Source organism: Centrocercus urophasianus, unplaced genomic scaffold (genome assembly GCF_019232065.1).
Source record: "Centrocercus urophasianus isolate 14NV4802_14NV808 unplaced genomic scaffold, USGS_Curo_1.0 seq_19, whole genome shotgun sequence".
Taxonomy (NCBI): Eukaryota; Metazoa; Chordata; class Aves; order Galliformes; family Phasianidae; genus Centrocercus; species Centrocercus urophasianus.
In genome coordinates, this window is record NW_024884744.1 from 19695327 (window position 1) to 19723109 (window position 27783).

The 27783-nt window shown below is 47.4% G+C and overlaps 2 protein-coding genes across 6 annotated transcripts; one reads left to right on the forward strand and one right to left on the reverse strand.

Moving 5' to 3' along the window:
- Nucleotides 1-269: 269 nt before the first annotated feature.
- CLDN18 (claudin 18) lies at nucleotides 270-13183 on the forward strand. Of its 2 annotated transcripts, none has more exons than XM_042821023.1 (5): nucleotides 270-489; nucleotides 11388-11552; nucleotides 11801-11906; nucleotides 12226-12336; nucleotides 13006-13183. In XM_042821023.1, the coding sequence occupies exons 1-5, from the start codon at nucleotides 270-272 to the stop codon at nucleotides 13181-13183; spliced, it is 780 nt and encodes a 259-aa protein (XP_042676957.1). The 2 variants fall into 2 exon arrangements, with proteins under 2 accessions (XP_042676957.1, XP_042676956.1); XM_042821022.1 differs by lacking the exon at nucleotides 270-489 and adding an exon at nucleotides 7477-7696.
- A 6263-nt stretch (nucleotides 13184-19446) lies between these two features.
- DZIP1L (DAZ interacting zinc finger protein 1 like) lies at nucleotides 19447-27319 on the reverse strand. Of its 4 annotated transcripts, XM_042820760.1 has the most exons (10): nucleotides 27213-27319; nucleotides 24936-25421; nucleotides 23887-24069; nucleotides 23518-23679; nucleotides 23216-23308; nucleotides 22642-22672; nucleotides 21832-21882; nucleotides 21327-21463; nucleotides 20504-20696; nucleotides 19447-20322 (listed from the first exon to the last, which is right to left on the reverse strand). In XM_042820760.1, the coding sequence occupies exons 2-10, from the start codon at nucleotides 25407-25409 to the stop codon at nucleotides 20174-20176; spliced, it is 1473 nt and encodes a 490-aa protein (XP_042676694.1). In that variant the 5' UTR covers nucleotides 25410-25421; nucleotides 27213-27319; the 3' UTR covers nucleotides 19447-20173. The 4 variants fall into 4 exon arrangements, with proteins under 4 accessions (XP_042676694.1, XP_042676695.1, XP_042676692.1 ...); XM_042820761.1 differs by lacking the exon at nucleotides 21832-21882; XM_042820758.1 differs by having other exon boundaries at nucleotides 22642-23308.
- Nucleotides 27320-27783: the final 464 nt, after the last annotated feature.

The following is a 27783-nucleotide window of genomic DNA, read 5'->3' on the forward strand; positions in this document are numbered from 1 at the left end:
TGTTTCGATGTAGAAGGTAAACAGAGAGCGAGGCATTCACACCGTGTGCAACCAGCAGCCCTTGGTACCGGGTGAGGGAAGTTATCTCACCGAAACAGATAAAGGGAAAGGGTAGGTTTGTATGGTGCAGGCCAGGCCTCTACTGACTCCCATCCGTGACGTAGGCTGTGCCTCCAGCTAAAAGTCCCTTCTGCCCTGGCTGCCTGCCCCAGAGCCAGCTTGTGGAGGCTTGCGCGCACTGAGGACCTGCCTAGCGAGCAACCAGCACCATGTCTGTCACCATATGCCAGTCCATGGGCTTCGTGGTATCAGCCTTAGGAGTAGGAGGAATCATTGCATCGACATGCATGGATCAGTGGAGCACCCAGGACCTGTACAACAACCCGGTGACGGCGGTGTTCAACTACCAGGGCCTGTGGCGCACGTGTGTCCGCGAGAGCTCCGGCTTCACTGAGTGCCGCGGTTACTTCACCATCCTGGGGCTGCCAGGTAGGACTTGTTTGTGCAGAGAACATCTGCCTCGCATCGTGGTTGCCTGTTGCTGTGGTTGAGTGGTGGGTGATATTCAGAGCAGAGAGGGGATCCCAGGTTTCAGCCTAAAGGGACTTGGGTTGATGGCTCTGTTTGGAAGACAGGTCCTTTGGAGGCACCTCAATTCCCGTGGCCAGGCTGGGTTTTAGGAAGGCTTTTTACAGCTCACTGCAGTTTAGGTGTTGGGGCAATGCACTGGGGCTGACTTGGATAGCACTCACATCCAGATGAACAGTGCACAAGGCTTCCCACCAGAAACACTAATGTCCTTGGGACTGGAGAATGCCCTTCTGAAAGAGCTGTATCACAATTTAACTCACTGTCTTCCTGTGTGGGCTAACACCACCAGGTTGGATTTCTCACTAATTCTTCTTCAGTTACAGTTAACTGTATTCCTTCCGTGGGTATCATTCTCATCCCATTTGTGCCCAGAGAATCCAGGACCATGAGCAGTTAGGTTATGACAGGACTGTCAGGATTTCCTTCTCACCCCAATATACCAAAGAAAGGGGCACTTGGGCTGTTCTATCCACCTGCTCTGTGCTTTGACATGTTAAGAATGAAGGAAAGAAGCCAGTGATGTCAGCAGATACTGCAGAAGATCTACAAAATTGTATTTCCAAAGTAGGAACAAGCACTGTGCACAAAAATAGCTTTGTTCATATGATGTCTAACCAGACATCACCACATAATCCATCTCTGGATCCTTCTTCCCAACCAATTCCTGCCTGGAATCACCTGCATGGATGCTCAGGACCTTCAGGTGCCAAGGGCTCTGCCCCTCCCAAATATTTTCCTAAATGTTGGGATTTCCATTGAACTGTTTGCTTGTAGAGTCCACAGAGCTACTGGGTAAATCGCTGCATGGAATTTGCTGGGTTTGTTGTAGTCACTGACGGGAAGGAATTTTAAAAGCTCAGTGAATAAAGAACAAATTTCAAATACAATGGTGGGTGAGATCCTGAAGTTGCAGTAAAAACCTTCAGTGCTGTTGGGGAATTATTCTTGCTTTCCTCACCAGTGTGTAGTATGTAAATATTTATGGGCTTTTGTCCCAATGAACTGGTTTCTGCAACCACTGCTAGCTGCACTGCCCTACAAAATGAGGTGGTTTTTTCCTTTCTTTTTAATAAGCAGGGCTAGCTCTTTTTTCTGAAGTCCATGCTCTCCCCCCTTTCCCCTCCTGTTATATATCACCTGACACCGCCAGTCTCTGGAGAAGCTGGTGCAAAAATAAGCTCTATGCTGCTGGGCTCCATCCCCTGCATTCATCTGCTCTTATGGGCACCTCGTCCCTCTCTCCACCAGCAAAGGACAGCTGTATCCCAGCCAGACGGGGACAAAAAATGATGCTAAAGATCAAATTTGCTAAGAAATTATTTAAGAGGATTGTCAAGTTGTTTATTTTAACCATGCTGTACCTTGATCTCCATTAAACGCCCCTTGCTAACCTCACCGTAGTTAATGGTTTGTCAGCATTTCCATTATAAACCCCTATTTATTATTCTGACAATGGCAATTTATATTGGGAACAATAGTGCTGGAGTGAATAAAAATAATAGGACTCCAGCAGAGCAACGAGGTGACCTGAGTACATCGATGAAGTTTTGGTTTCTGAAGAATTCTTTTTTTCAATCCCTCCCTCCCATAGCAAAGATTAAACTTGCCTTGCCCGTCATCCATCTTCAATTTAGTTGGGGAATTTTAATTTCAAATAGATTGAGGAAAAATCAAGATAATAGATGAAAATGAGAAATAACACGGGTACATGATGGCTCTTTGCCTTTGCTGCTTGGCTATAAAGAGTCAGTCTCTGGTGAAATATGTCGCTTGAGATCTAAGCCTGTTTGTTCTGATTTTGCTTTATTTATTTATTTATTCATTTTTGCTGCCTGCTTTGGTGTGTGGGCAGTCCTTACTGTGGTTGTCTGGAGGACATGATGTGAATTAGAACATGAAGTCGTAGAGAAATAGTAGTAGCAGAGCGCTGGTGAAGCTGATTATTTCACCTATTGCAGAAGTCACATTTTCTGCAAAAAGAAGAGTTTTTTTTCAGTTACAGGTCTATTAAGACTGTATATAATAGACAATAATAGACTTACAGGTCTATTAAGCAACAGTAATCCGGTCAGTAATATCCCTCTCGTCTGCCCCGCTCTCTTTTTTCCAGACCTGTTCAGCTAGAGCTGTTTGGCCATTTCTGAAAGGGCGTTTTGTTCTTGAGGCAAAGCCCCTTCTGACATCCCAGGATATCTCTTGACTCTGGAACAAATGGCCGTTGACTTAAAAAATAAGACTATTTTAGTTTTTCCAAAAGCAAACTTTGAGTTCGAGAGCACCCCATTAAACTTCTGTAGCTGGTAACTCTCTGTGACCACGTATGCTTTCATGTTGGGATTTCTGCATCCTTTCAAAGTTCATTTGGACTTGTTATAAACTCTATGCTATCAAGGGGCTTTTTGTGTCTTGGATTTGTTTCCAATTAATGACGTTTTGATAAGGTTTTCTTTTAGGATGTACGCAATCAACACACATTTTTTGACATAGCCCTTGCAAAAACCTTGCTCTATGTCTTTTTTAATTCTTTGGAGATTGCTTTCTGCTGGACAGTCGTTTGGATGGGGACTGCTAAGTGCTGTGTCACAGTTCTCCACTGTCAACGGCCATGGCAAAGTCCCTCCAAAGCTCTACTTGCTGCTTTAAATTCTTCAGCCCAATTGGCTTATCTCCACTTTTTGAAATATCTGCCAGCAACCATCCTAACCAGCTTCACACACAGAGAAGTTTAGGTGTCCCCTTTCCTCGTTGATTTTCAGGAAGGCCAGTCAGCCCTTCTGCCATAGACAGGTGGGTCACGTACTTTTGGAGGCTGTGGTCACCAGAAAAGTGGCAGGACAGAAAGAAAAGGGTGGGTTTTCTTTGTTTCATTCTGAACAAGCTGGAACTGACCGGCAGGGTGTGAGCTATATTTGCAAATTTTAAAGTAAATATGAGCTGTAGGTGATTTTTAGGGGAGAGGCAGTGATAACATTCAGGAGTTGCAATGGGCCCAGTGGACGCTTTTGAGATAATCCAGGGCTGACGCCTGGGTAGATAAAGCAAGAATGAGCTGAAGAGGGGAGTGGTCAAAAAGTAGCCTTCCTTTTCCTAGTTTGGTATCCTTCTGTGAGCGCCCCCACATTCCGAGTGGGGGGAAAAAACACGTTTCTAATTTCTTGATGGGAAGCTTGGTCTTTGCAAGAGAAGTTCTCTCCATTGTGTCCCTTCCTCAGACACTGCTCATCATCACTACACAGCCAGCCCTCTGACCCAAGCATTAAGCCAACTTGCTGGAAACTGAAAAATAGCTCATACTCTCAGAAATATGGCCTGGATTTTGGGTGGTGCTGTGTGGAGCCAGGAGTTGGATTCCATGATCCTTGTGAGTCCCTTCCAAATTAGGATATTCTGTGCTTCTATGACCTTAAGGAGGTCCATGCTCTGAGTCTTTCACCTTTCAACCACTGGCTATAGACATCTATTGAGAGTGGCTGGAGGTGTATATCAGGTTGTGGTAAAGACACTGAGACATGCTCTACAGCTTCCTGTCACCTAACCATTCCTCAGGCTGTGCACTGAGCCAACAGTTCAGATAAAACCACCAGCTTATAGAATTACAGAACGGCTTAGGTTTGAAGGAAAACTTAAAGCCCCTTGAATTCCAACCCCTGCTGTGGGCTGGCTGCCCTCCACCAGGTCAGGCTGTCCAGAGCCCCATCCAACCTGGCCTTGAGCACTTTCAGGGAGGGGACAACCATAACTTTTCTGAGCACCTTGTTCCAGTTCTCACCTGTCATTGGGCTGGGTGCTGGAAAATGGAAAATGGCACTATGAGTTTCTTGCAAAGGGAATTTTTCTCCTGTCACGAACGGCTCAGAAACAAGCACATTGCATTTGGGGAAAATAAGCCAGGAAAACAGGTTTATGGCTTTTTTGTCCATAATTTTGCTACAAATAACCACTAAGGAAAGTACTTGTGAGAGCATTGTGTCCCTGGTCTTTAGGAGCACAGTGTTAATCAGAGCATGAGAAATGGCAAGCAGCTAACATTGGGCTGGCTGGATAGCAACTTAGGCAATACACTTAGCAATGAGCAAATAGAAACCTCTCCAAAAAGCAAAAATCCTTCAAACACAGCAGTGTCTGGAGTGTTGAGCATGGCTGGGCATTCATTTGTTACTCAGATCAAGGCTGCAGCACAACCTTTGTTTCTGAAGATGCTTGTTCAGCTCCGTTTTCTGAAGGAGAACATGCAAGAATCTGAGAGAAAATGCATAATCCTGTTCTGGTTAGAACTCTTCAGAGCCACGATTCAATTTGGGCCCTCAAAATCGGAGGCACATGGGGTTCATCCGGGCATTTTTGCACAACTAGAGGCTATTGGGGATAGTCCTGTGGTGCTCCTCTGTTCCAAGTAATTTTGAAGGCCCTGAGTGGTGGTGATGATGATGATGATGAGAAATAGCATTCCCCCATCTGCTGGAGAAAACTGCATCCCCAAGGGAAGGTTAGTGAGCCAGCACTGTCTGGTGGCAGACCCCGAGGAGAGGACACAAATAGGGACAATCTGATGGACTGTGTGGAGTGGGAGATGGGGCCTGGGGATGTGTAACGGTGGGGAGAAGGAGAGAATTTTCTTGTTGGCTCAAAATGCCACTCCAGCTGCACGCAACTGAAACCAGCAGAAAGGGTCAGAGGAAGGAGTGGTTGCTCCCCTCCCGGCAAAGCAAACACAGGGACGTGGTGTGCAGGAAGGCCATTCCACCAAGGAACTGGAGCTTTCCTTGGGAAAAATGTCTTGGAAATATTACTGGTACCTTTGCATTTCCTCCACTTTTTTTCACCCCATCCAAAGGTTATCTTTAGCTGTGACCAGCCCTTCAGGCCTTTTTTTTTTTTTTTTCCTGAAGCCCTAAAAGCTGTTGTATACAAATGCTGCAGGTTGACAACAACCTTGAGGGCAGGAGTTATGCCCAAGAGGAATGTTAGTCCCTGGGACATGGTTTGAAGCATGGAAAAAGAGCAATGTGGGCTCGAGGTGGAAAGATGAAGGCATGTCCTGGGACACGAAGGAGAAGAGAAATCCTTCAGACCTGCTGGGGAGCAGAGGGAATGGGTTCACAGTCCCTTTAGATTGATGCTCAGGAATGGGGACAGCAGGATGAAAAGGCATCTCCTTCCCATCCCCACCTGCCACAAGCTGGGGTGGTGAGTTGGCTACGCTGCTTGTTTTAGCCCTCATCGTCCTTCTGGCTTCCAGCTGCTCCCAGCCTGATTTTTTGTAATGAGTTAATCCATACAAGGTGTGTCTTTGAATGTGCCCTCTCCTTTGATGAGAAAGAGCATCTCCTACCATCCCTGGTTCTTGAGTGCTCATTTCTACGTTTTTTCATTCCTGCTATCATTTTTGCTGGTAACTTCTGACCTTTAGGCATGATGGATAAAGCTCTTCCCCTGTTATAAATTTGCTGAATTCAGTAGAAATTACTAAATTCAAATAAGATTTCTGGGAGAAATGACATCTTTTTCCTGACCCAAGAGAGCTTTAGTGGCTGTGATTTAGAGCTCTGTGTGGGATGTGAATTGAGTTTTGGCTGCTACAGGAGGAGCTTCCAGAGAGAGCATCCCTGTCTGCTGTCCAGCCCTCTGCATGTTCCCGAAATCAAAAGAAGTCTTTTGGTCATCATTCTCCAGAAGGCAGAAGCAATAGCCAATGTGTAATTACTTTAGCATAGCTCAGCTATCCACAGAAATCAGCTTCTTCTCCCTTCCTTGAGGCTTTCATTCAGCTCCATACTCAAGCAGTTGTATTGATGGTGTCTATGGCATGGAGTGCTGTAGACCCGGATAAAGGAGAAATGTGTTTCTAGGCTGGGGCTGAAGTAAATCTCTCAGAGCAAAGTTTTGGATCAGAAGGGATGAATGTGAAGTTTGAAGGGTCTTTGTACCTCACTGCGCTCCGCTGATACCTCGGAGTCTGATGTCTCACTATTAGTATGGAGACGTTCTAGAGCCCTGAGCCCAGCACTTCTCCACTGTGTGAAAAGAGAGTCATTTTCTAATTCTTCCATCCCCTGCCCCATTTTCCAGGACTATTGCTCTAGGTTATGTAGACAAGCACCTTCCCTGTATTCTTCCTTCATCTTTTCCCCATATGGATTTCAATGGGGTTGAGTGATGAATGCTGAGGACATGGATGAGAGGAGATGAATGCAGGAGCTTTGCTGGGTCGCTCGGGGTTCTTGACTGGGTGTCGTGGGCAGCACTTGAGGTGACCCCAGTGATGCTCATAGAGGCTGCAAGGAGCAACGACATCTCTGTTCCCTGGGTTAAGCCAGTAGCCTCATGTCCTCCCACTGAGCTCACTGCCAATGTCCCTGTCTACCACTGTGCATGGATAATAAGCCATAGAGCAGTCCCTATCTCATCCCAATGGCAAATTTACCACTCTACTGCCAAAGCAAAGAGCCAAGAAGGAGGCAGCCAGGGCTATGGGCGCTGAGCTCTCCCAGCAGTGCTCTCCTTTCCTCTTCCCCTCTCAGTGTGCTCACACCATTCCAAGCACTCAGCAAGAGCCCAAGAGGCATTGGAGGGTTTTGGTGGGGCACAGCTCATGCTCCAAGTGCATTTCCCAACACTTGACCGAGTGTGGCTGCTTAGCCAGGGAAGGACAAGCACTTCTAAAGGACAAAGTCTCCTATCTCAGGCCCTGCCAGCACAAACCGACTCTGTGAGAGTGAAACTGGACTATCTTGCAAAAACACTTTAAGCAAACACACCGCTCAATGGAAAGCATCTGATAAGGGCTGCTGCACTTCTGGCGGTGCGGGCAGGAGGACCTCGGTGCTCCCATTAGGTCTTCGGCTTCGCTGGGGCTGTCTCACTCCTCTCAGCGGGGGAGACGCCATGTCCACGACCCTCTGCCAAGTGATGGGGTTCCTTGTCTCGTCGCTGGGTGTTGTAGGGTGCATCATGTCCACTGCCATGGATATGTGGAGCACGCAGGACTTGTACGACAACCCGGTGACGGCCGTCTTCCAATATCAGGGACTGTGGAGGAGCTGCGTGCGGCAGAGCTCTGGCTTTACAGAATGCCGGCCGTATTTCACCATTCTTGGGCTGCCAGGTAGGGCAAAAATGCACCAGGTTGAACCCAGGAGCTGTTCTGCACCCACAAATATAACAGCTACCTTAAAGCACTTTGCGAGGAATAAAATTTCTGGGCTACTCAGTGTAGAAGCATAAAAATATGGGAGTATTTGCTACTGAAATAATAGCTTTGCTCGGTGCAGGTTACAACTCGGAGTGTGTGTAGGCGATCTCTGGATGAGTGCCATGGGGTTTGGCTGTTACTGATGTAAAGATACTTAGACCTGTGGATATTCTGTCCCCTTGAATTGAAGCGGAAGGAAAGCGGCTGTGTGCAGTTCTTGTGTTGTTGTCAGAATAATGTGTTCTACTAAAACCAACTGAAGTATTTTTTTTAATAACAAAATCACAGAAGAAATCTGCCTCTGGGTAGAGCAGGAAGGGCAAGGAGTGGAGAGGTGTGTTCAGATTTTACATTGACTTTTATAGTGGTTGCAGTAGTAGGTTGTAGAAGGGTACTACTTTCTGTGTTGCTTCCTATTTCCTCAATGTCATGTAAAAAAAGGAGCTGTTTTCCTATCCCACTGCCCTTCAGGGTATCCTGTGCTCCTGAGCTGGTCTTCTGCCATGGCAGCAGCCAGCTTGGTTTGCCATGCCTTCCCATGACCTACTGCACCTGTACCCTGCCAGTGAGCAATGAATGCAGATCTGAGAGTGGTTTTCACTCATGCTGCAAGTAAGCACCATTTTATGTAGGCCTTTTGCATCTACTGAGTGGTTTAAAAGAAAACACAGTGCAGGCTCTCAGCCCCATACCCTCATGGCAGCCCTGCTCAAATGTTTTGTTGAAGACCAGGGCATTGAAGGAGGTTGTCCATATTCTAGTTTTCTTTTTTCTTTTCTTTTTTTTTTTAAGTTCTACACCAATAAGGAAATATGTATGATGGTCACAGGCATTTCCTATTGTGCAATAGAGCTATTTCTTTTATTATCTTTCTGCGTCTATTTAGTTGATGAGAACCTTAAAACACAAATAAGGAATGGCTCAGGTTGAACTTGGTTAACTTAAAAATCTCATTTTTGCCCTGTGTTTCAATATTCCATTGAACCAGTCATAAACTTACTTTTCTGTCTTTGTGTTCTGCATTAGTGATCGTTGATGTTAGTTCTGTTGATCTTAAAGTGCTTTTCACCTCTCCTGCTCACAACAACACTGGGAGAAGAGACAGCTCTCCATTCCCACTTGGGACTGAAAAACATATATTCCAAATTGCACATTTACTTCAGTCAGCAGGCTTGGGTTGATACTATTTTCTATGCGTGCTTTCTCTTTGTGTGGAAATTGAGTGTGCAAAAATAAGCAATCATATTTGTCCAGCCATTGTGCACAGTTGTTCCATCTCATGCAAAATACATATGTAAAGAGGGGCAGGTCATTTGCTTGGTTCTAACTATAGGGCAGTATGTTAACTCGTGCTCCTGGTGCAAATTTTTTCCTTAGACTCTTATTTTGTTTGTCTGAGCCCTTCCACTCCTTCCTTCTATCGCAGGTCACTGCCCTTTGAAAGCAGCTCTGCTTGGAGGACTTCTGATGGCTGCCAGAATCCACTTGAAATTACTGTGCTCTCATTACGAAAGGCCCTCACTTTTGGTCCCATGATTCAGGTGAAGGGGTTTTAATGCCACAGCAGAGTTGAGAGCACCCTCTTTTCCTTCCCATCCCTTCAGCAGAGATGATGTACACATCAGCCTTGTGGAACCGTCGTCTTACATTGAGGAGACACTACCAATTGCTTTGCACTAACTTGTGCCCCTGCTGTGTCCCTCTCTCCTTCCTTTTTACATCTTCAGATTGCCCATTTTCAATTGCAATCCATCACGCTTGGTCTCTGGTGCTCCAGAAGTCCTGTCTCTGCAGGATGTGCTTGACCTGCCCATTCTGACCTTCCAGGCTCACTCAAAGCACTGGGAACATCTCTATTGGGAGCCCATGATATCTGTGAGGTCTTGGCTTAAGATCACCTCCTCTTTAAGGATTCAGACTGCCGTAGTGATGGTAGGTAGAGACCGTAAGGTCTGTTGGAAACACCCCAGGAGCATAAGACTGTCTTAGGGACAGATCCTGAGAGCTACAATGACCTTCCATCAGGATCCATTGTGTCTACTCTGCTTTATCAGCTTCTACCGGCTGTCCTGAAACCAAAGCAATTGGAGACAACTTTAAGAGACTGTAAAGACAAACGAGTATTGTGATTTTCTTCTCTTTACAGCTTTCTGTTCTGCATCAGGTGCTGCACGAATACCTTTTGAGGGCTGATAAGGCATATCCGCCAGCTTCTTGTTCTCCAATGAATAATAACTAGTGAGCTCACACCTGGGGGCTGATGAATGGGAGATTGAAAACCCCAGGCTCGTTAGCACTCGTTATCAGCAGATAAGGGCAAATTGAGTCATAAGAGCAGCAGCCCCAGTGGGACTGCTGGATGGGAAAAAGGTAATGTAGTTCCAGTTAATGGTTGGTTCTCCATTCGTTTTGGCACCAGCATGGTTTTGCTCAGGCTCCTCCATAAGCAGGGAGGCACTGCAGCGCCCACCTTGGCATCCTAGATAGAGTTTATAAACGTTTCCCTTCTCCATCCTTTTATGAGGCCAATAGTCTGCTCCCTGCTCTCCTGCTCCAGCTGGGGAATGTGATATGGTACACCTGGGTGCTGCTGTCCTCTTGTCCAGCCCAGTAAAAGGGGTGATAGCCAAAGCATTGTAGCTATCCCTTGATCTACATGCAGTGTTTCTCAGGGTGATTTTTTTCTTCTCTCGTGCCATCTGTTTTATTGTGAAGGAGGAAAACCTGGATCTCTACTTTACAGGGTGGTTGAAAATACCACAGAGAGCTGGGTGAAGCTCTTCACTGCTTGGGGAAAATGTGCTTTCTCAGTCAGTTCAGTTATGAAACAGTTCCTGCTTTTTTAAAAGGGTCAACTAAGCAACAATACAGCAATAGTGTGACATACGTTACAGGTGCAGCAGAGATGCACTTCAATACAGCGACAGGCAAAACAAACAAATCCTTACATATTAAAACAATAAGGTTTCTATTCCACTTTGAAATGCAGGGAGAAACTTGTGACTTTTCCAACAATACGGTTTGAGGCTCCTTCAGTGTTTAAACAAAGGGTCTGATACAATTCTGCAATGTTAAATATCTATTCTCACACCGAGAATTAATAGGAATGTCAGCATCACTTTAGCAGGGCTCTGTTATGATAGGACAAGGGAAAAATGGTTTCCAACTAAAAGAGGGGAGATTTAGATTGGATATAAAGAAGAAGACTTTTACAATAAGGGTGGTGAGGCACTGACAAAGGTTGCTCAGAGGGGAGGTGGATGCCCCAACCCTGGAGACACCCAAGGTCAGGCTGTTGGGGCTCTGAGCACCTGATGCAGGTGTCCCTGTTCATTGTAGGGGAGCTGGACTAGATGGCTTTTAAGTCATCCAACTCTAATGATCTTATGATCTTAAGATAACTTAGGCTTTCTTTTTTTAAAAAAAATAAAAGGCCTCTTTTCCATGGGATAAACTCAGCTTTCAGGAAGTTGGAGTATGTTAATGTTATTTTTATTCCTTTAACATTTTTATTTCTATTTTAAAATAGTCTTCAAAAGCCTCCCAGTCTCCAACGAGTCTCACTTCACTTGTTCATCATGGCTCTCGTTGATTTGTTTTGCAGCAATGTTTCAGGCTGTGAGGGCCCTTATGATCGTGGGAATTGTCCTGGGCATCCTTGGCCTCTTTGTGTGCATTTTTGCTATGAAGTGCATCCGAATTGGCACCATGGAGGATTCTGCAAAAGCCAATATGACTCTGACCTCTGGCATCATGTTTATTATTGCTGGTGAGTGAGTTGTGTCTTCCATATACAAAACATAGTGCCTGAAATTGAGGACTGAGCAAGGCTTCACGCCTCTCTGGTTACGTGCCTTTCTGCTGGTATGAGTTGGAATTTTGTAGTGTAAAGTTTTATTCTTACTTCTGGAATGTGAAAGTGCAGAAATTGTTGCAGAAATGCAAACATGCTGTGCGTCTCAAAGAACCAAGTTGTGTGCTATGTGAGTCTCAGACCACCTTTCTGCTCAACCCCAGGTCTGTGTGCCATCACTGGAGTGTCTGTGTTTGCAAACATGCTGGTCACAAACTTCTGGATGTCCACAACCAACATGTACCAGGGAATGCAGAATGTCCAGAATAGGTAGGTGCTCATCTAGCTCAGGATTGAGCCAAAGGAAAAACAAACACTGGATGCTGCTTAGTCTGGTCCCAGGACATGGAAGGTTCAATGAGCCTCTGCATTCAAGATAAGGGTAACTTGTCCAAGAAAAGTGACTGGGATGTCTGCAATTATGCAGCTCAAGAAGGGATTGGGGATCCCATGAAGGATCGCTCTGCAGGTGGGATTGTGTTCATGGGAACTTCTGCAGGGCCAGAAGAGAGAGAATTTTCAGTGTATTTCAGAAGAAATAGCCTGGAGCACTGTCACAGCACTAATCAGATACATTGCTGTTTTGTAGGTACACCTTTGGCTCAGCCCTCTTTGTTGGCTGGGTGGCGGGCGGCTTGGCCCTCGTAGGAGGAATCATGATGTGCCTTGCTTGCAAAGGAATGATTCCAGAAGAATCCCGGTAAGTCTGGCTGTGGTGGATACAGGGAGGTGCTATGTGAAGCCTTGGATGTCAGGATAGGAGGCGGCCATCACATCATAAGACAGGTCTAGGCATAATGCCCTCATTGCAAATGTTATTGTGATGATACATCTGCTTGTCTTGTGTAATGGGACACAAGTGGCCATTTCTCTTCCTTAACTGCATGACTTGAAAACAAAAAGAGAGTAGGAGAGATTGCCCTTAACATCCAATAAACCATTCTAACACTTGTAATGTGCTGGCCACGTTGGCCCTACTAACTGCAGCTTTGATTGCAGATGGTGTAACAGATCACCATAAAGTAAAGACTGCATCAGCTGAGCTATGATTTACTTCATGCAGGGCTTTGGACACCTGCACAGTTGGCAGTAAGTCATTCACTCAGATGAGGATTTACTCAAGAAAATATAAGTTTATGAGAACATATGAAAGAGAGCCTTACAGCACGTCGTAGAATCATAGAATCACAAGGTTGGAAAGGACCTACAAGATCATCCAGTCCAACCATCCATGGACGGTTGGCTCTGGGCACCGAGTGATGACACACTATGAAGTTGCCTGAAATCCATCAGCAAATGGGAACAGAAGGTGCAATACTGGGTAGTCAGAGGGCCTCCAGTGGCTAATGCCATCTTTCCTGTCTTTCAGTTACAAGGCGGTGTCCTACAACGCGTCAGGACGGAACATCTCCTACAGAACAGGACCGTACAAAGCTGGCTCAGGGTACGAGCCTGACACGAAGACTAGGAAGGGTCCAGGGTATGAAGAAGCTCCTCGGAGCGAGGATGCAGGACGCTCCTACCCTTCAAAATACGACTACGTCTAGCAGACTTCCTAAGCTTGAGATGTGCTGTGTTTTATAGAACGTTTTTCACTTTAGACACAAAAAGTATACGCAAATAAGGCAGACTGTAAATAGGATTTTGTTTTCTATTGTTTTTCCCCTCCTCAAAAATGGTACCCTTTTATTCTTCTGCCTGTTGGCATAGCCATCATGAGGAGACCTGTAACAAAAGTAATGTCTTTTTCTGTTCTTGAAATACAACCGTTTCCTCATGTTTTACATATAAACTCTGGCAGTCAGGACCAGGATTCTGCCTTGTGTCATCTACTATTTCTGCTAATAGGTTTAAATTCTTATTATTGATGACCAGTTTGTAGTCCAAACACAGTCACTTGGATGCCTGTGGCTAAAAAGTACATAATGATGTTGCATACAAAAAAGCCTTAAGAAATCAGGAAGTTGAATCACACGCATTATGAAAAGCAGAAATTAAGTTATGGAAGTCTTATGTATTATTTTGTTGTGTATTGTAAGAAAACTCAGCTGTGTCCCTTTGGCTACAGCCAGTGCATGCAGAACCAGCAGCCATGGCATTTTCCTCTCTGGCAGTGTTTCTAGTCAGACTCACCTTTATTTCGCTGGTGGTACTACAGTGCTGATCTGCTGTGATATTTAATCTGATTTATGTTACTTAGACATTTGCTGTTTCCCATGATACCAAAGTGTATTTATTTCTTCTGATCTCATTGGGGAATATATATAATCCATTGTTATTCCTATGCTAGATATTTGATACAATAGCTGAAAACCTCTGTGTGCGACCAGAGTTCCTGCAGATGTCATCATTAATGAAACCAGGAGAATTTCTCATTTAGAATTAATTAGAGTTACAATTGAGCAGGAATCCCAGGGAGCATTAGATGTGAAACTCTGCACTAACATCTTTCTTGTGTTAATTCTTCTCCAAATGATGTGAAGATTAAGTCCTTAGTGAGATGCTGCCTCTTCTAGCCAACCTGCAAGAGGGGATGTTTATTGGAAGGGGTCAGAGGAAGGGAGACCAGAGCTCTAGGAAAATGTCTTGGAGCAAAGGGCACTGAGAGATAAGTTAGGGAAAAGCAGGTGTCTGAATCCTCAAAAGTAGCCTTTTTGATAGACTTCTGCAACTTCTGCTCTTGTCCCACTTGTAACAACAGTAAGTTGCCAGAATTTGCTGGCAGATTTGATTTGGGTTGCTCACATTCTGAATGCATCACAGGTAGAGCTGACCATTCCCCCATAGTATAACCTCTGCTAGGTCTCCCTCTCCAGCAAGCATCTCCTGTGGCTTGTGGGACAGCAGAGTGGGCTGTCCTGCTCAACACCATTACTCCTGGTGAGCACAGTCCATACCCATCAGCTCTCCATCACTGCATGGAGTCATCTTCAGCATAGATCCAGGAGGAGGGGAATCTGAATCTCAAGCAGCTCAGCAAGAGGGGGAGGGAGTGACAAGGGCAGCATGACCAGTGTGTGGAGAGATGGGAAGAGCTTCTACCCAACAAGGAGGTCCTGGCCACAACAGAACCCCAGCAGGACTCTGGTCCCTGCTGCTACCTGGGTAAATAACTGCCTCTGCTGGTGTTGGTGTTGAATCCTATTCAGAGCAGAGCATTTGTTTTGTGGGTATGTTTTGAAAGGAGACTGATTCAGTTGTGCAGACGTAAATCCTGTCCTCGTTAAAAATACTTACTCTTTTAAGTGGATTTTTCCTTTTTCACATTATAGACTTAGCTTTTTTTTTTTTGCCTTTTATTTGCATGCTGGATTTTTTGTCTTGTTTCGTTGGTTGCTTTTTTTTTTTACTTGAATATTAAAAATAGAAAATGCCTTTATGACCTCAAACTGCTGTTTTCATTTTGTCATGAACAAATTGCTGTTTTCATTTTGTCATGAACAAAAGCTGGCAGCTTTGCTGCTCAGCTAAACTTGTACTACGTAGGATAGTTGGTCAACATCTGCCCAACTTCAAGGGAGTAATTAAACACTTCTAAATACCTCATTGTTCATAGGAGGCCAAAAAAATGGTTGGTATGCTCTCACTCATGCCAGCTTCTACTGGAAAGGGGCTGAAAAGCACAAGAATGTTTAATTTAGATAGGAGATGCTTAAGTGGTGGTTAGGTGGAGGTACACAAGGTAATGAAAAATGCAGAATAACCAGGGGAAGAAAAAAAATACTTTTTTCACTAAAGGAAAGAAAGGCACGCGTGCAAAATTACAAGGATGCAACTTTGAAAGTTAGATTTTATTTTTATGCAATGCAGATACTCTGGCAAAGGCGCCGAGCTGACTATCTCTCAGCCTCACTTAGATGTGAGCAAGCACACAGATGACAAGATTGCAGGTAGGTGCACTGCGTGGAGTGACAGAGAGCTGAGACACAGCTGGTTCCTCTGATTCCCGCCCTCAGTAGATGTCTAATCTTTCAGCACCAGTTTTCATTTCCTTACCCTGGCTGAAAACAGTATCAAAAATGTTAATACAGTGAACTCCGCTGGATAAATCAAATCCTGAAGATGAGACTCGTGTGTCCGTGTGCCTGTTTGTTATGGAGCAGCACCCAATATGATGGAAGCTCCCTCTCACTCCTGAGCTGGCCAGGAGGGACCTGGTTTCTTGGTGGGTACCACCATGAGTGGTGATCTTTGTGCATTGAGGGAGAACCAGCACCCATAGCCACGGAGCTGCCTCTGCTCAGCAGAAATCCCTCAGGGTTTTGCTGCCTTGGGAGGTGGACCCAAATATCTCCTTCCGAGCTGATCTGTCTCCTGGAAGCACTGTGGCTGAAGCTACCTGCTAAGGGAAAGCTCTCGGTGTTTGGTGAGAACAAAGTTCCAGTTTCCCACCTTTCCTGTTCAAACTGACTGGCTAAATCCATATATATTTGTATATGTACTGAACATTTTCTATTCTTGGGCTTTGAGAATAAAGAGACATCAAAAAACCCTTGAGAATGACCCCCCTCCAATGTCATCCATGTGTAAAAGGATGCAAAATCCTCCTCCAAGTGCTCAGCTCTATGGGAACTGTTGAGTCATGGCCTGACCCACTGATTGAGCATCCAGGGAAAGGAGCCGGTCATCCCTGGGAGCACAGGTGAAGGCAATTCAGCTGTGTGACTGGAAGGGGTGGAGCCCGGCTGCACCTCTCTTAGACCTCATTTAAGGGCTGATTGCCATTGGGAAGGGTCTCTCTCTGGAGATTCCTCCTTGGTGAAGCTCTCCCCTGTGAGCTGAGATCTTCAGAGATGGGTGAGTGATCTTTTTTTTCCCTTCGCTTGTAGCAACTTTCTGTAACTGTTATATCTCTTGTATTATCTGTCCATTGTGTTGATCTAATTGTTGCACCAACTCGTGGTGCTGAGAACACACCACGTGGGGGGGATGAATGGCCAGTCCAGAGACAGCCTGTGGCCACCCACCCAAAGCTCATCTGTAGAGCAGGAGGACGCTTTCCCCTCAAGGATGTGAATTTAGGTTGTGACACAGCAGCAGGTGCAAAACTGAGCAGCACTCTGCTCTTGTCCTCCCAGAAACAACGGAGAGGTTTGCTCTGCAAGAGCCTTTGGTTGAGTAAAGCCTAGTGATAACTGGAACCCAACTCCTCTATATCTTTCTCTCTGACAAATTATCACAGGGTTGTAGAATCACTAAGATTAGAAAAGGCCTCTCAGATCCCCAAGTACAACCCCAGCCCATCCCACCGTGTTGCTGCCCACATCCCTCAGCGCCACATCTCCACGGCTCTGAACATCTCCAGGCATGGTGATTCCCCACCTCCCTGTGCAGCTGTGCAGTGCTTCATTGCTCTTTCTGAGGAGGGATGTTTCCTAATACCCAACCTGATAATAATTCAGAGGAAGAAGGTCTGCCAATTATTATGCCTTTACTGAGAGTAAGACATGGGACAAAGGATGCATCTTGCTAGAGGTGCAGAGGTGGTTGCTGATGTGAGTGTGCACATACTCGGAAATGGTTTTGTTTCCATAAACTTCATCATCTTGTGAAAGTGCATGTTCTCTCCCAGAGCAGCTAATTAAATATAGGCTTGTCTAATAAAGCAGATGCTGAAAGACTGTGTGTATTATCTGCCAGCAGAGCTCTGTATAGGTTCGTTCTGAGCTTCAGCAACACTTATAAGTATATGAGAGCATGGCAGATTTGCATGGACTTTGACCACGGGAAGCAAAGACCCATATCTGAAGCTACAAATTGGACTATGAGATAAGAACTCTCCTGAAACCAATATGCAATTAAAAGCCCAATCTTCCTTCCTATAGTGACAAGGTTATTGCTTTTATATAGCTGAACAGAGATGAATGAGTCTACGGATTAATAACACTAAGATTTATGACACTGTGCTTGCCCCGCATATTATGGGAGAATAGCTTTCTGGGTGAGATATTACTACTGAATAAATTTGATAGAATTTTTCCTTCCCTTTATTTTTTTTTCAGCTTTGTGTTATTTAGGATAGCTGTGTTGCATTCACACCGTGAGTGCCGTGGTTTGGTTCTCAGCTAATTGTTCCACGTGCACTCATGCTTTACAAGAGGGTTATTAATAAATGGAGTCCCACAAAGACAAATGCCATTGATGAAAAACAAAACACAAAGTGTATGATTTGAAGAGCATTAGCACTCCAGAGCCACCAAGCTCCTAGCAAAGGTTGGTCACTTCTGTGTATTTGTGCTGCATTTCCCTTTAGAAGGGGTTGTGCCTGCTCCCTAAAGTACCTGCTGTCTGGAAGCAGCTTGTGTAAGCATGACTTGCTTTTCTAAACCCAAACCCAGGTTCCTCTTAGACACTTCAGTATGCTATGGCAATGTGAAAATCATGTTTTTGGAAGGGAACCCTGTGAGAATTGAAGGGGTGGGAGGTATGGAGGTGGAGTAGGGTGGTGGGTCAGGGCAGGGGGCTGCTTGACCTGGATAAAAACACAACTGCAGCGCACAGCTGGGCAGGATTTGACCTGAGGAGGAGATGCAAAGGATGGAGAGGGAGGGGGTATGTGTGGGTGCCCTGCAAGGTGCTGCTGGAGGGCGGGATGCTGTGGTTTGCACAGCTGCAGGCAGCAGCCTCCCCATTGTTTCCACTGTTAACAAAGTCACATTGGTTCATGGCATTGTAGCATCTCATCCTTACAGGGCAGGGGAAATGAATTTTGGAGTCAGCCTTTGTCTTGCCGTCGCTTTTCCCATAGGAGAAGCTGAATTTGTTTCCTTAATGCAATCACAAAGATCTTTGTGCAGAGGAATTGTCAGAACACCTGTCTGCCTATTGAAACCACTTGTGTATGTGGCATTCCTCGATGCTGTTGCATGCTCTGCTGCCTTTGTTTCTGTTGGCTTTCTTTTACATCTGCCTGCTTGGGAGCATCCCTTCTGCTCTATGGGTTTGGCAGTGTGCAGTATGGAGTGAGTGCATGGCAGTACCAATGGGCACAGGGAACACGCTGGGTCCCCACCAGTGCAGCCCAGTTTGGCACCAGCAAGAAAAGGTAGGGAAGGACAGTGCTCTAAAGGGGCTGCAAAGATGGTTTTTTGGTTTTTTTTGTTACTGTTTTTATTTTTTTCTGGGGGAGGGAGGTGCTGGGGAGGACCTTGGCTTTTCCTTCTGCTTGCACTCTGGGGCAGAAAATAACTTTCGACATCAGCACAGCCCATGGGTACGCGGGCCAGTTTTCCTACCAACCCTTGCATGGGAGCAAAGGTTCACCTGACCTGCAGCTATTTCACAGCAAAAAAGGCTCATTCCTTCCTCTGAGACACTAATCCCATTTCTCTGAATGAGGTGAAAACATCCCATTTGATTTAATTCATTAAAAGCAGTGCTCAGTACAATCAATGCTCACCCAAAAGAAACCCAGTTGTGAAATAACACATCTGACAGTAGCATTGTAACAAATAATACAGACCAGGTACTGCTGCTCTTTCAACTTGAAAGACTAAAATGGGAACATTTCCCTCTAAAGGTCTGCAGCCACACACTGACTGTATGGGAGTGCACAGGCACGCAGCTGATCATACATCCCTGGGGACACGTGGACTCACAAAATGTGTGGAGTGTTTTTGTGTGTTGGAGCAGACCGTTAATGTGGCAGGCACTTCTGCCATTTGATGAACTTAAAGGAATTCACCCTGTTCTGCTCAGCCCCGCTGGGCTTCCTTATCCCTGCCATTTAAATGCTCTTGCAAACATTTGCAGCTAGTAATGGGAATTTATACATGTTTGAGTTGAAGGTGGAATGTGCTGGAAAACAGGAGCAGCTGAGAAAGTGTATTTTTCGAACAGTGAAAAAACAAGAATGCTAGAAGAGTACAAAATCTGGGGAACTCTCTTCATTTCTCCAGTCTTGCTCAGTGTTATCTATGTGCAAATTGTCATCCATTGGTTCATGGTTCCCACTGATTCAAGAAGGGGAGGAGGGACTGCAGGTGGGGCTCTGAAGGCTCCTGGAACCGTAGGATGCTGTTTGCAGTTCGTTTGTGGTCTTGTGGCACCATCCAGTGGCTGCTGGCAGAGGACTCCCATTTCCTCGTTAGCACCAAGTGTTCCTTTGCACGGTGCTTGGCTGAATGGTAACCAAGTGTTGGTCCCTTGTGTGTCACCAGCCACTGGCACTGGTAGTCAGGTCCTCCAGGAAGGCCTCTGGGTCACTGCAGGGACCTGTATGATGGGCACAGGGAGGGTGAAGGAGAGCAGCAGGGCTGGATGCTCAACTCATGCTTGATGGCAAAACCAGGATGCCCCACAGAAGATCTTTTCTCTATTTCCATGGCTTGTAAATCTCGTGCTGCTTTTTTTTCCCACTTTGTCTGGTGAAGGCCCAGAACTTCATCCTCATTGTAATAAGAACTGGGAGAGGAGCCAATGGCCAAATTTCCATTGCTGTAATTCTGAACTCCTTGCACATGGACTACTTTGTGGTACTGCTAATGGGTATGAAGAAGCTGTATGGAAATTATGTCCAAGAACAACCCTATGGCCATTCACGTGAGATACCTGGAGTTTATTGGTGGGTTGGCTGGCTGGCTCTGGGGGATGTTGAGCTCAGGGATGGGATTTCCACTGGCTGGTCTCTGTGTTTTCACATCCAGACGTCTCTCCAAGGGCTTCCCTTTTATGGACACAGCTGTCCCTGCACAGAACACAACAGGTTAGATGATGACTTGGAGGTGGCACAGCTTAATTAGAAGGGATGCAATGGCCTGCTGCCTAGGGGTGGCTCCACTGGATAAGGGAACAGCATCCCATGGCCATCAGTAGGTGGCCAAGAAGGGTACCCACAGCTGGCATTGAGAGAGAACAGGTCATCTCACCTGGGATTATGGAGAGTTGTCGAGGCAACGGAATGCTGGGCTTCTTGAGTTGCCTGACTCTCTTCATCACCATTTGGATCAGCTCATCCCTTAGGTGGAGGAGACCAGGACTGTTCTTAGCCTTCTGCAGCTGCTGAAGCCTGAGCACAGCCTGGAGGTGTTGGTAGGTCTGGCTGGAGATCCCCTTTGCAGCCTAAAATACAGGGTGGTTGGGAGGCCCAACATTGTGAGTCCTCGCTTGCACTGTCTGCATCTCACAAGCAACCCCACACAAGCCCCTACCCACACCCCACTGTTTCATCAATGTAACACTCCTATCCCACCCATAATCCATCCATGAGTCTTTAGCTATCGTTTGCCCTTGCAGCAGCTCTGCTAGGTGCTAGGTGGTGGTATTGCATTGCAGCACAGCAAGGTGTAGGAGGTACTGTTTAATATGCTCAGCATGAAAAGGACTCGGCCAGTGAAAGTCCCCTTGAAGTCCCTGTGACAGAGGCTGCTGTACCCTCACGCACCCATCTTCCCTGAAGAGAGGAAGCCCTGGATGGTTTAGCATATGAAAGGCTCCTTGTAGGAAAGGCTTGCTGGGTATTTATTAATGAACTGTCTCAGAGGTGTGAGCACAGCAGTTTATTCCACATGCTACCAGCTGGTTCTGCCTCCACCCTCTCATTTGCCTCTCAGAGTGTGAGTGTTCCAGGCAGGGGTTGCTTTGCTGCTAGTTTTGGTTGCTCCAAAAAAATTATATCTGTTCAGAGCAGTCTTTGATCTGCCCTGTACTGCACTGGCACTGCAAATGCTGGCAGTGAATGCACAGGCTTACCCTGCTGATCCCCATGCTCTCCAGCCTTTCTTCCAAAGTTTCCTCCAGGATGCGCCGAAACTTCTTCAGGAGGTTTGGTTTTCTCCACAGAGCTTCCAGCAGCCATTTCTTCCCTCTCTGAGCATCATCTGCTGTGTCTGGGTGTAGCAGAGCATGGGTTGTGCCCCAGTGAGGTGGCTGGGCCCTTATCCCCTCTGAGAACATGGATTCCACCAGTCCCATAGCTCAAGCCACCCAAGAGCAGGTTTCTGAGTTCTCTCAGCAGACCACATCCCTCTATCAGGGACACCCATCTTCCTCCTCTAGCTTCCATTTCTCAGAAACAACTCTTCCAAAATCCCCCCACAGCAATAAGCTGCCAGAGTCAACTTTCTGGGGTGAAGCATCCAACCCAGGGCTAGTCATGGTGCTGTCATACTTGGCATGGAGGTCACCAGCAACATTATCCCCTCTATCCCCATCCCAGCATTCCCTATATGAAAATAGTTACACCTCCAATACCCACCTCCTTCTGAGGATTCTTCAGAAACCACTGCTCTGGTCACCTGCTGGGTCACTGCAGGAATGAAAACAGCCTGTGAGGGGTAGGGGAGATGAAGCTCCAGTGCAGATGTGAGCTCCAACACCACCTTGCTTTGCTAAATGGAAAGCACAGAAATATCTGTTCCTATAGGGATCCAGGGATGGCCCAAATCCAGAGCCTTGGAGAGCATCCTTGAGGGAAACCCTGCGGTGCTCAGAAGCAGCACTGTCACCCTCTGAAGCCACCACCTGGAGCATGTCAGAGCCATCCCCTGGGAGGGTGGGTGATGTGCTCCATGGATATCTGCTGACAGCCATCTGTGTTTAAAGGCCTTTCTTTTTGTTTTTCTGAGGAGCGCTGGGAGCTGCGAAGTCTCAAGTCTTTCTCCCTAGGACCTGATTATAGAAAATCAAGGCTGCAAAGAAGAAACCACGGCATGTCTCAGCTCCTTATTTTCATGCAAATAACCGCTGGTATCATTTTTGAGGAGGCAAGGTCATTGCTGTGCGCTCTTGATTGAAATCTCATTCCTTCGGGGCATGGCTACAATGCAAAACCAGCTCAAGAAGCAGATGGTTTTCTGCTGTGCCCAGTGCTGCTGCTGGCAATCAGGGGGCTGTGAGGTGCCCACCCATGGCTTCATGAGAGAGGACACAGAGCCAGCTCCCCGAGGACGTCCCCACAGCACAATCTTGTAATGGGAGACTGAGGTAGGCAGTTGCTAAACCAACTGCTAGCTATAAAACATTTATTCAGACTCAGATTGATTCACTTTTAAAAAGCAGTCATTACCTTTGGGCTTATTTGCAGACAGCAGCTTGGTCTGTAAAGAAGAAGAGAGATCACAAGAGAAATGCCCAGGCCTTTTCTGAGCGAGGTGCCAAGGTGTTGGCACAGCTGCCCAAGGAGATGGGGAGTCACCATCCCTGCAGGTGTTCCAGAACCATGGAGATGTGGCACTGAAGAATACAGTCAGTGGGCAGTTCTTACAGGCATGGGCACCTGATTGCCCTTGTGCTTGGAGAAATTCAGCTTTTCCTTGGTCCTGAAGGACATCTGCCATTTTAAAGGCAGTGCCTTTCCCAACCCACTCAACACTCAGAGATGTTGCCATGTCAAAGCCTTTTTTTACGGGGCAAGAAGGCAGCTGATGCATGGCAAAATGTTTATTTGGTGCTTTAAATGCTTTTCCATGCAGTGAACTGCCACTGAGCTCCAGTGAGGATGCATGATTTGGGACCATGGCATGCCCTGGCACCTTCCTGGTCCCATTTCTGGGCTTACTTCTACCCAAGCTGACACGAGACGTGCTCAAAGCAGATGCACATAGAGGTGATGGATGGGAGGGGCAAGGATGCATGCTCACCTGCACTGCTGTCATTTCCAGGTCAGAGTCATCATCCTGCAGGGTCCCCAGGTTAGACACCACTGCTGCTTTGGCCTGTAGCTCCTGCAGCTTCTGCAGTGTGGAGGGAAGGAACTGTTTGTCCCAGTGGGTCTCAGGAAATTCTGCATTCCTCCCAGGCCCACCTTGACCAGCTGCTGCCTCTGACTCCAAAATGCATGCATGCCCCAGGACAACAGGGGGCCCTTTGGGCTGTGAACCTGTACAGCCACCTGGACCTGGTGAGGCAGCAATCCACATCCCCTTGCTGTCCCCCAGCTCACCCCTTCCATAGCACTGCTCCTGCTGGCAGCATCCTGCAGCTCAGTGAGGAAGTGCTGCCTCAGGCCATCCATCTCCATGTGCAGCTTCATCCTCTCTTCCTCTTTCCATCTTTCAAAATCTCTCCTTTCCTCCGCTTCCCGCTGATGAGCTCTCTTCTCTTCCTAAAGGGAGTGGAAAACGGGAGCAGGAGATGTATAGAGCAGCAGTGCCCAGGTTGGGTGAGGGTTAGGACACTGCCCATAGGCAGTGATAGGAAGTTTGGGGGGCAAATATTCTTAAGTGAGCACAGATCTCATGATGAAATATTCTTCTGTACCTTTTTTCACCTGTGCTGTCTCATCACATCTCTTCCTTCCTTCCTGCCATACCTGCTCCCTGCGCAGCTTCTCTGCCTCCCTCCCTGCTGCCAGCTGCTGTTGCATCTCACGCAGTTTCGCCTTCAGCTCCTCAACCTCCTCCTCCATACGCTCCACCTTCTTGGTCTCTGCAAAGCCTGGGGAGCAGAGCCACTGTGAGCAGCGAGGGTGAGATCTGCCCACTCCAGCAGCACCCTGCAAAAGCACCAAGCAAAGTCACTGTGGGGTGTAGGGCTGTAGGAGAAGCTGGCTCCTACATGAGCCATGTGCATGCACAAACACTCTGCCCAAAGGGAAGGCAGTGAGCAGCAATCATCCATAAATGTTCACAGAAACACAGAAGAAATATTAAATTGTAGGGAATCACCCCCAGTGCTCTCCCTCCTCCGGTTGCTGGCACTGCATGTGGGCTTGCAGGAGGGCAATGCTCATGGAAGCTTTGTCACAGAGGTGGCACTGGGGGGTGAGAAGGGTCAAAAAAAGCACTTGGGTCACAGAAAGGGGCTTCCCCATGTTCCTGGCATGGCAAAGCTCTGCTGCTATATAAGGAGAGGGGGAGACCTCAAGAGAGGCAGCTATTATGCTGGAGGTACACAGGTGTCAGGAGTGTCTTCTGGCAGAAGCCTAACGGGAAGGCCTTAGGGTTCTAGGGTTAGGGCTAGAATATGGGATGAGGCACAAGCCATGGCTTTCCCCAGAGACTAGAAAACAGAGTAGCAGTACAGTGCTGCCTGTAGCAGGCTCTGCTCCAGCCTCAAGTTCTTGCAGGCTGTGTGAACCTGAGCCACCTAGTTTGGGTGGATTTTACAGTCTGGGAGCAAATGAGAATGCTCACTCATCAGTGATGTGGACAAGGAGGCATGACCAGCAGCTTTACTGCTGAAAAGGTGCAAAAACCTCAGTGGGAGGATAAAAACCTAAATGGGCACCAAAACCAAAGGCCTCCAAAAGTCTGTCACTGGGCCATAGGATATCCCAAGTCACCGTGGCACAGGTATTCCCAGGACACTTGAATCTTTGGGATGTCCCAAGCCAGCCCTCTTAACCCCTCCTCCACACACCTTGCAGTAGCCACTGGGTCTGGCTTGCAGGAGGAGCTGGGTGGCCACCAGCTTCTTCCACCTCCTGCTCTCTTCCTTCTCACCCCGGAGCCTCGTTGCCTGCTCCGATGCCAGGCCCTGGGCATGAGCCAGCTGTGCACGGGCATCCTGCAGGTGCTGGGCATGCACAGCCAAGCTGTCAGCCAGGTGCTGCTGGCAGTGCAGCAGGTACTCAATGCTCAGCTGGGCCAACCTCAGCACCGTCAGCAGCACAGGGTCGGCCGGCTGCCTGCAGTGGGGACACCGCTCTGCATCCATGTTACAGAAGGTGATGTTGGAGATGTGCTCCTGCAGCACGGCCACATCCCCCTCCCGTGCCACTCGCTCCACATCCACAGCGCTGAGGCGATGCCGATCCATGGCAAGGCAGCGGGGCTGGAAGCAGAAGGTTTTGGGTGGGATGGTGAGTGCTGGGGGTGCTGTCAGCATTGCCATGGCTGGAAATGGCTGGAAGGAAGAAGGGGTGCATTAAGACTGGGTGCGCTGATCCTCCAGCTCCAGTGCTGTGGTGAAAGGCAGTGTTTTTCTCCCCATTCTCCCCATTCTCCCCAATCTCCCCATTTGCAGCTGCTATCTACTGTTTTTGCCAAATTCTGATAAAAGGGAAGGGAAGGGAAGGGGAAGAGGAAAGGGGAAGAGGAAAGGGAAGGGGAAAAGGAAGAAAGGGGAAAAGGGCAAAAAGGGAAGGAAGGGGAGGAGGGGGAGGTGGGGAAAGGAGGGGAAAGGAGGGAAAGGAGGAGAAGAAGGATTCCAGTTTATTTACCGCCTGCTTTTGGTAAGGGAAAGTTTTCAGACAACTGCCACTCTTTAAAATAAAGCGTTGTGAATGAATCTGCAAATCCTTTTACCCAAACACTGGAATTCACGTGTTTTAGGGTAGTCCCATGCTTATACCATTAGCAGCACTGCAGTGTCAAACAACCTGATTCCTTGCATCAGACAAAGAGGATATGCCTGAGTAGGTATGTATGCATACATATATATATATAGGTCTAAATATAGCCCTGACTCATAGCTGCAAATTGCGTAGATCTGCAGGGGAGCAGCACACAGCTCCTGCAGGTGAGGCTCTGTTGCATGAATTAACCTCTGCTAAACCAGACCAAGTTTCTGCCCCACTGGAAATGTGGAAAGGTGACCAAGCAACAGCAGTGACCACAATGCCCCCACCTCAGCTGTTTCCCTGTTCATGGAACATTTTACAATCCTCCAACGATCCCCTAACCGCAGGCTATGTTACACAACCTTGTTAATATTAACAAGGGTTTCACACACCAAAGGAGCAGTGTTAAACCCGGACCTGCTGCTTAGCAGCGTGCCTGGGATTGCCCCACAGCCTGTTTCAGGCATGCCTGATTAGTTTTCCTTCCTCCTCATACAAAATGCCATATATGAGGTCTTCAATGGTGCAACCACTGCAGCAAGCCAGTAACCCAGCTCTGAAGGTTTATTTTCCTTCAGTTCTTTCTTGCATTTGCCTGGGATGGGTGTCTAGCCGGTGTAAAAGTATTCTGACTTCCACGTTGCAATGCAACGTAGCACCCACTGATGTGATGGACCTGCTGGTCAGAACTGCCCTCACCACCCCCAGTGGAAGTGTTGATGCTCATCCACTGTGACTCAAATTGTGCGTGCTGGGTGAAGAAGACACCAGCCTTGAGGGATGCAAGTCCATCCCCAAGGTAGCAGCTAGGACCACACAGCCAAGCTTACACAGTCAATGCATTTACATGCACCATTTCCACTCCACTGTGCAAAACCCAACTCCATCAAAGTGCTGATGGAGACAGCCTTCAGAGAGACTGCCGTCCCAGCTCATGGCTGCTGGACCAGGCTATTGCTTGATTCTCTTACCTACAATTCTCATCTTTGGCAAGGAATTCTCTCCCCCTTTCCTCCTCCACCCTTCCCAAACTCTTAGGTGCCAGCATCCTTCTGCTGGCACTGGGAGATGCAGGGTCAGGGGACCTAGCCCCTGCTCTTATGCCTTCTGGAGCAGCTCCCCCTACTCCTCCAGACCTTGCCCACAGGCAGCATTCACTTCCCTCCCTTCGTCAGCCTCTCCTCCTGCAGGAAAGCAGCTGAGCAGAGCCTCGGAAATGTTTTTCGCGTGAGCTAACGAGCTGAGAGCTGGAGCAGCACGTCCCCCAGCGCCGCTCCTCCCTTCCCTTAAGTAGGAGTTTGAAGAGTCGGGGCAGAAAAATGCCAAAAAAAAAAAAAAAAAAGGCAAATACTCACTTGTTGCTAGAGACAGGGAGAGAAACTGAGGAGCAGGGACAAGGGTAGGGACAAAAATGGGACCAGAGCAGAGAGAAGAAGCCCGGAGCAACGAGAGACTCCTTGAATCCTTGCAGACAGGGAGGATTTCCGTGCTGTAACCCTACACTCCTCCCCTGCTTCCCCCACCCCCCCCATCTTGTGACATTTAAAACCACGGAGAAAAAGCAGCTCCCGGTGCATAATTGGATAAAACTCTGCGTCTGTGGGCAGCACTGTGAAACCCACTGCCCTGTGCTGAGCTGTGTGAGCTGCACCCCAGGAAGGGGAGCAGCAAAATGTCCCCCCGTGGCCTCTGCTGGCCTTCAGCGTGGACTCAGAGTGCACTGATTGAGTGCTCACTGGAGGATGGGGCTGAGCCCATGGGGCTGGATGGAGACCCAAACCCACCATCCAAATGCATAAACCCCAAGTGTGCGGAGAGCTTGCTTCTCCCTATCAGTCCTGCTGCCACTTCTAGCTGCAGAAAGCAAGCTGCAGATTGCTGCACGCTCATTAGCTGCTGTGTTTACAGAAGATAGCATTGTACAGA

Coding starts and splice junctions, on each gene's coding strand:
- DZIP1L (XM_042820758.1), bottom strand. CDS start 25,409: ATGGCAATGCTGACAGCACCCCCAGCACTCACCATCCCACCCAAAACC. Junction 24,070..24,935: donor GACCCAGTGGCTACTGCAAG/GTGTGTGGAGGA, acceptor GTGCTTTTGCAG/GGTGCTGCTGGAGTGGGCAG. Junction 21,883..22,641: donor GTCTGCAAATAAGCCCAAAG/GTAATGACTGCT, acceptor TCATTCCTGCAG/TGACCCAGCAGGTGACCAGA.
- CLDN18 (XM_042821023.1), top strand. CDS start 270: ATGTCTGTCACCATATGCCAGTCCATGGGCTTCGTGGTATCAGCCTTA. Junction 11,553..11,800: donor CATCATGTTTATTATTGCTG/GTGAGTGAGTTG, acceptor GCTCAACCCCAG/GTCTGTGTGCCATCACTGGA. Junction 12,337..13,005: donor ATGATTCCAGAAGAATCCCG/GTAAGTCTGGCT, acceptor CCTGTCTTTCAG/TTACAAGGCGGTGTCCTACA.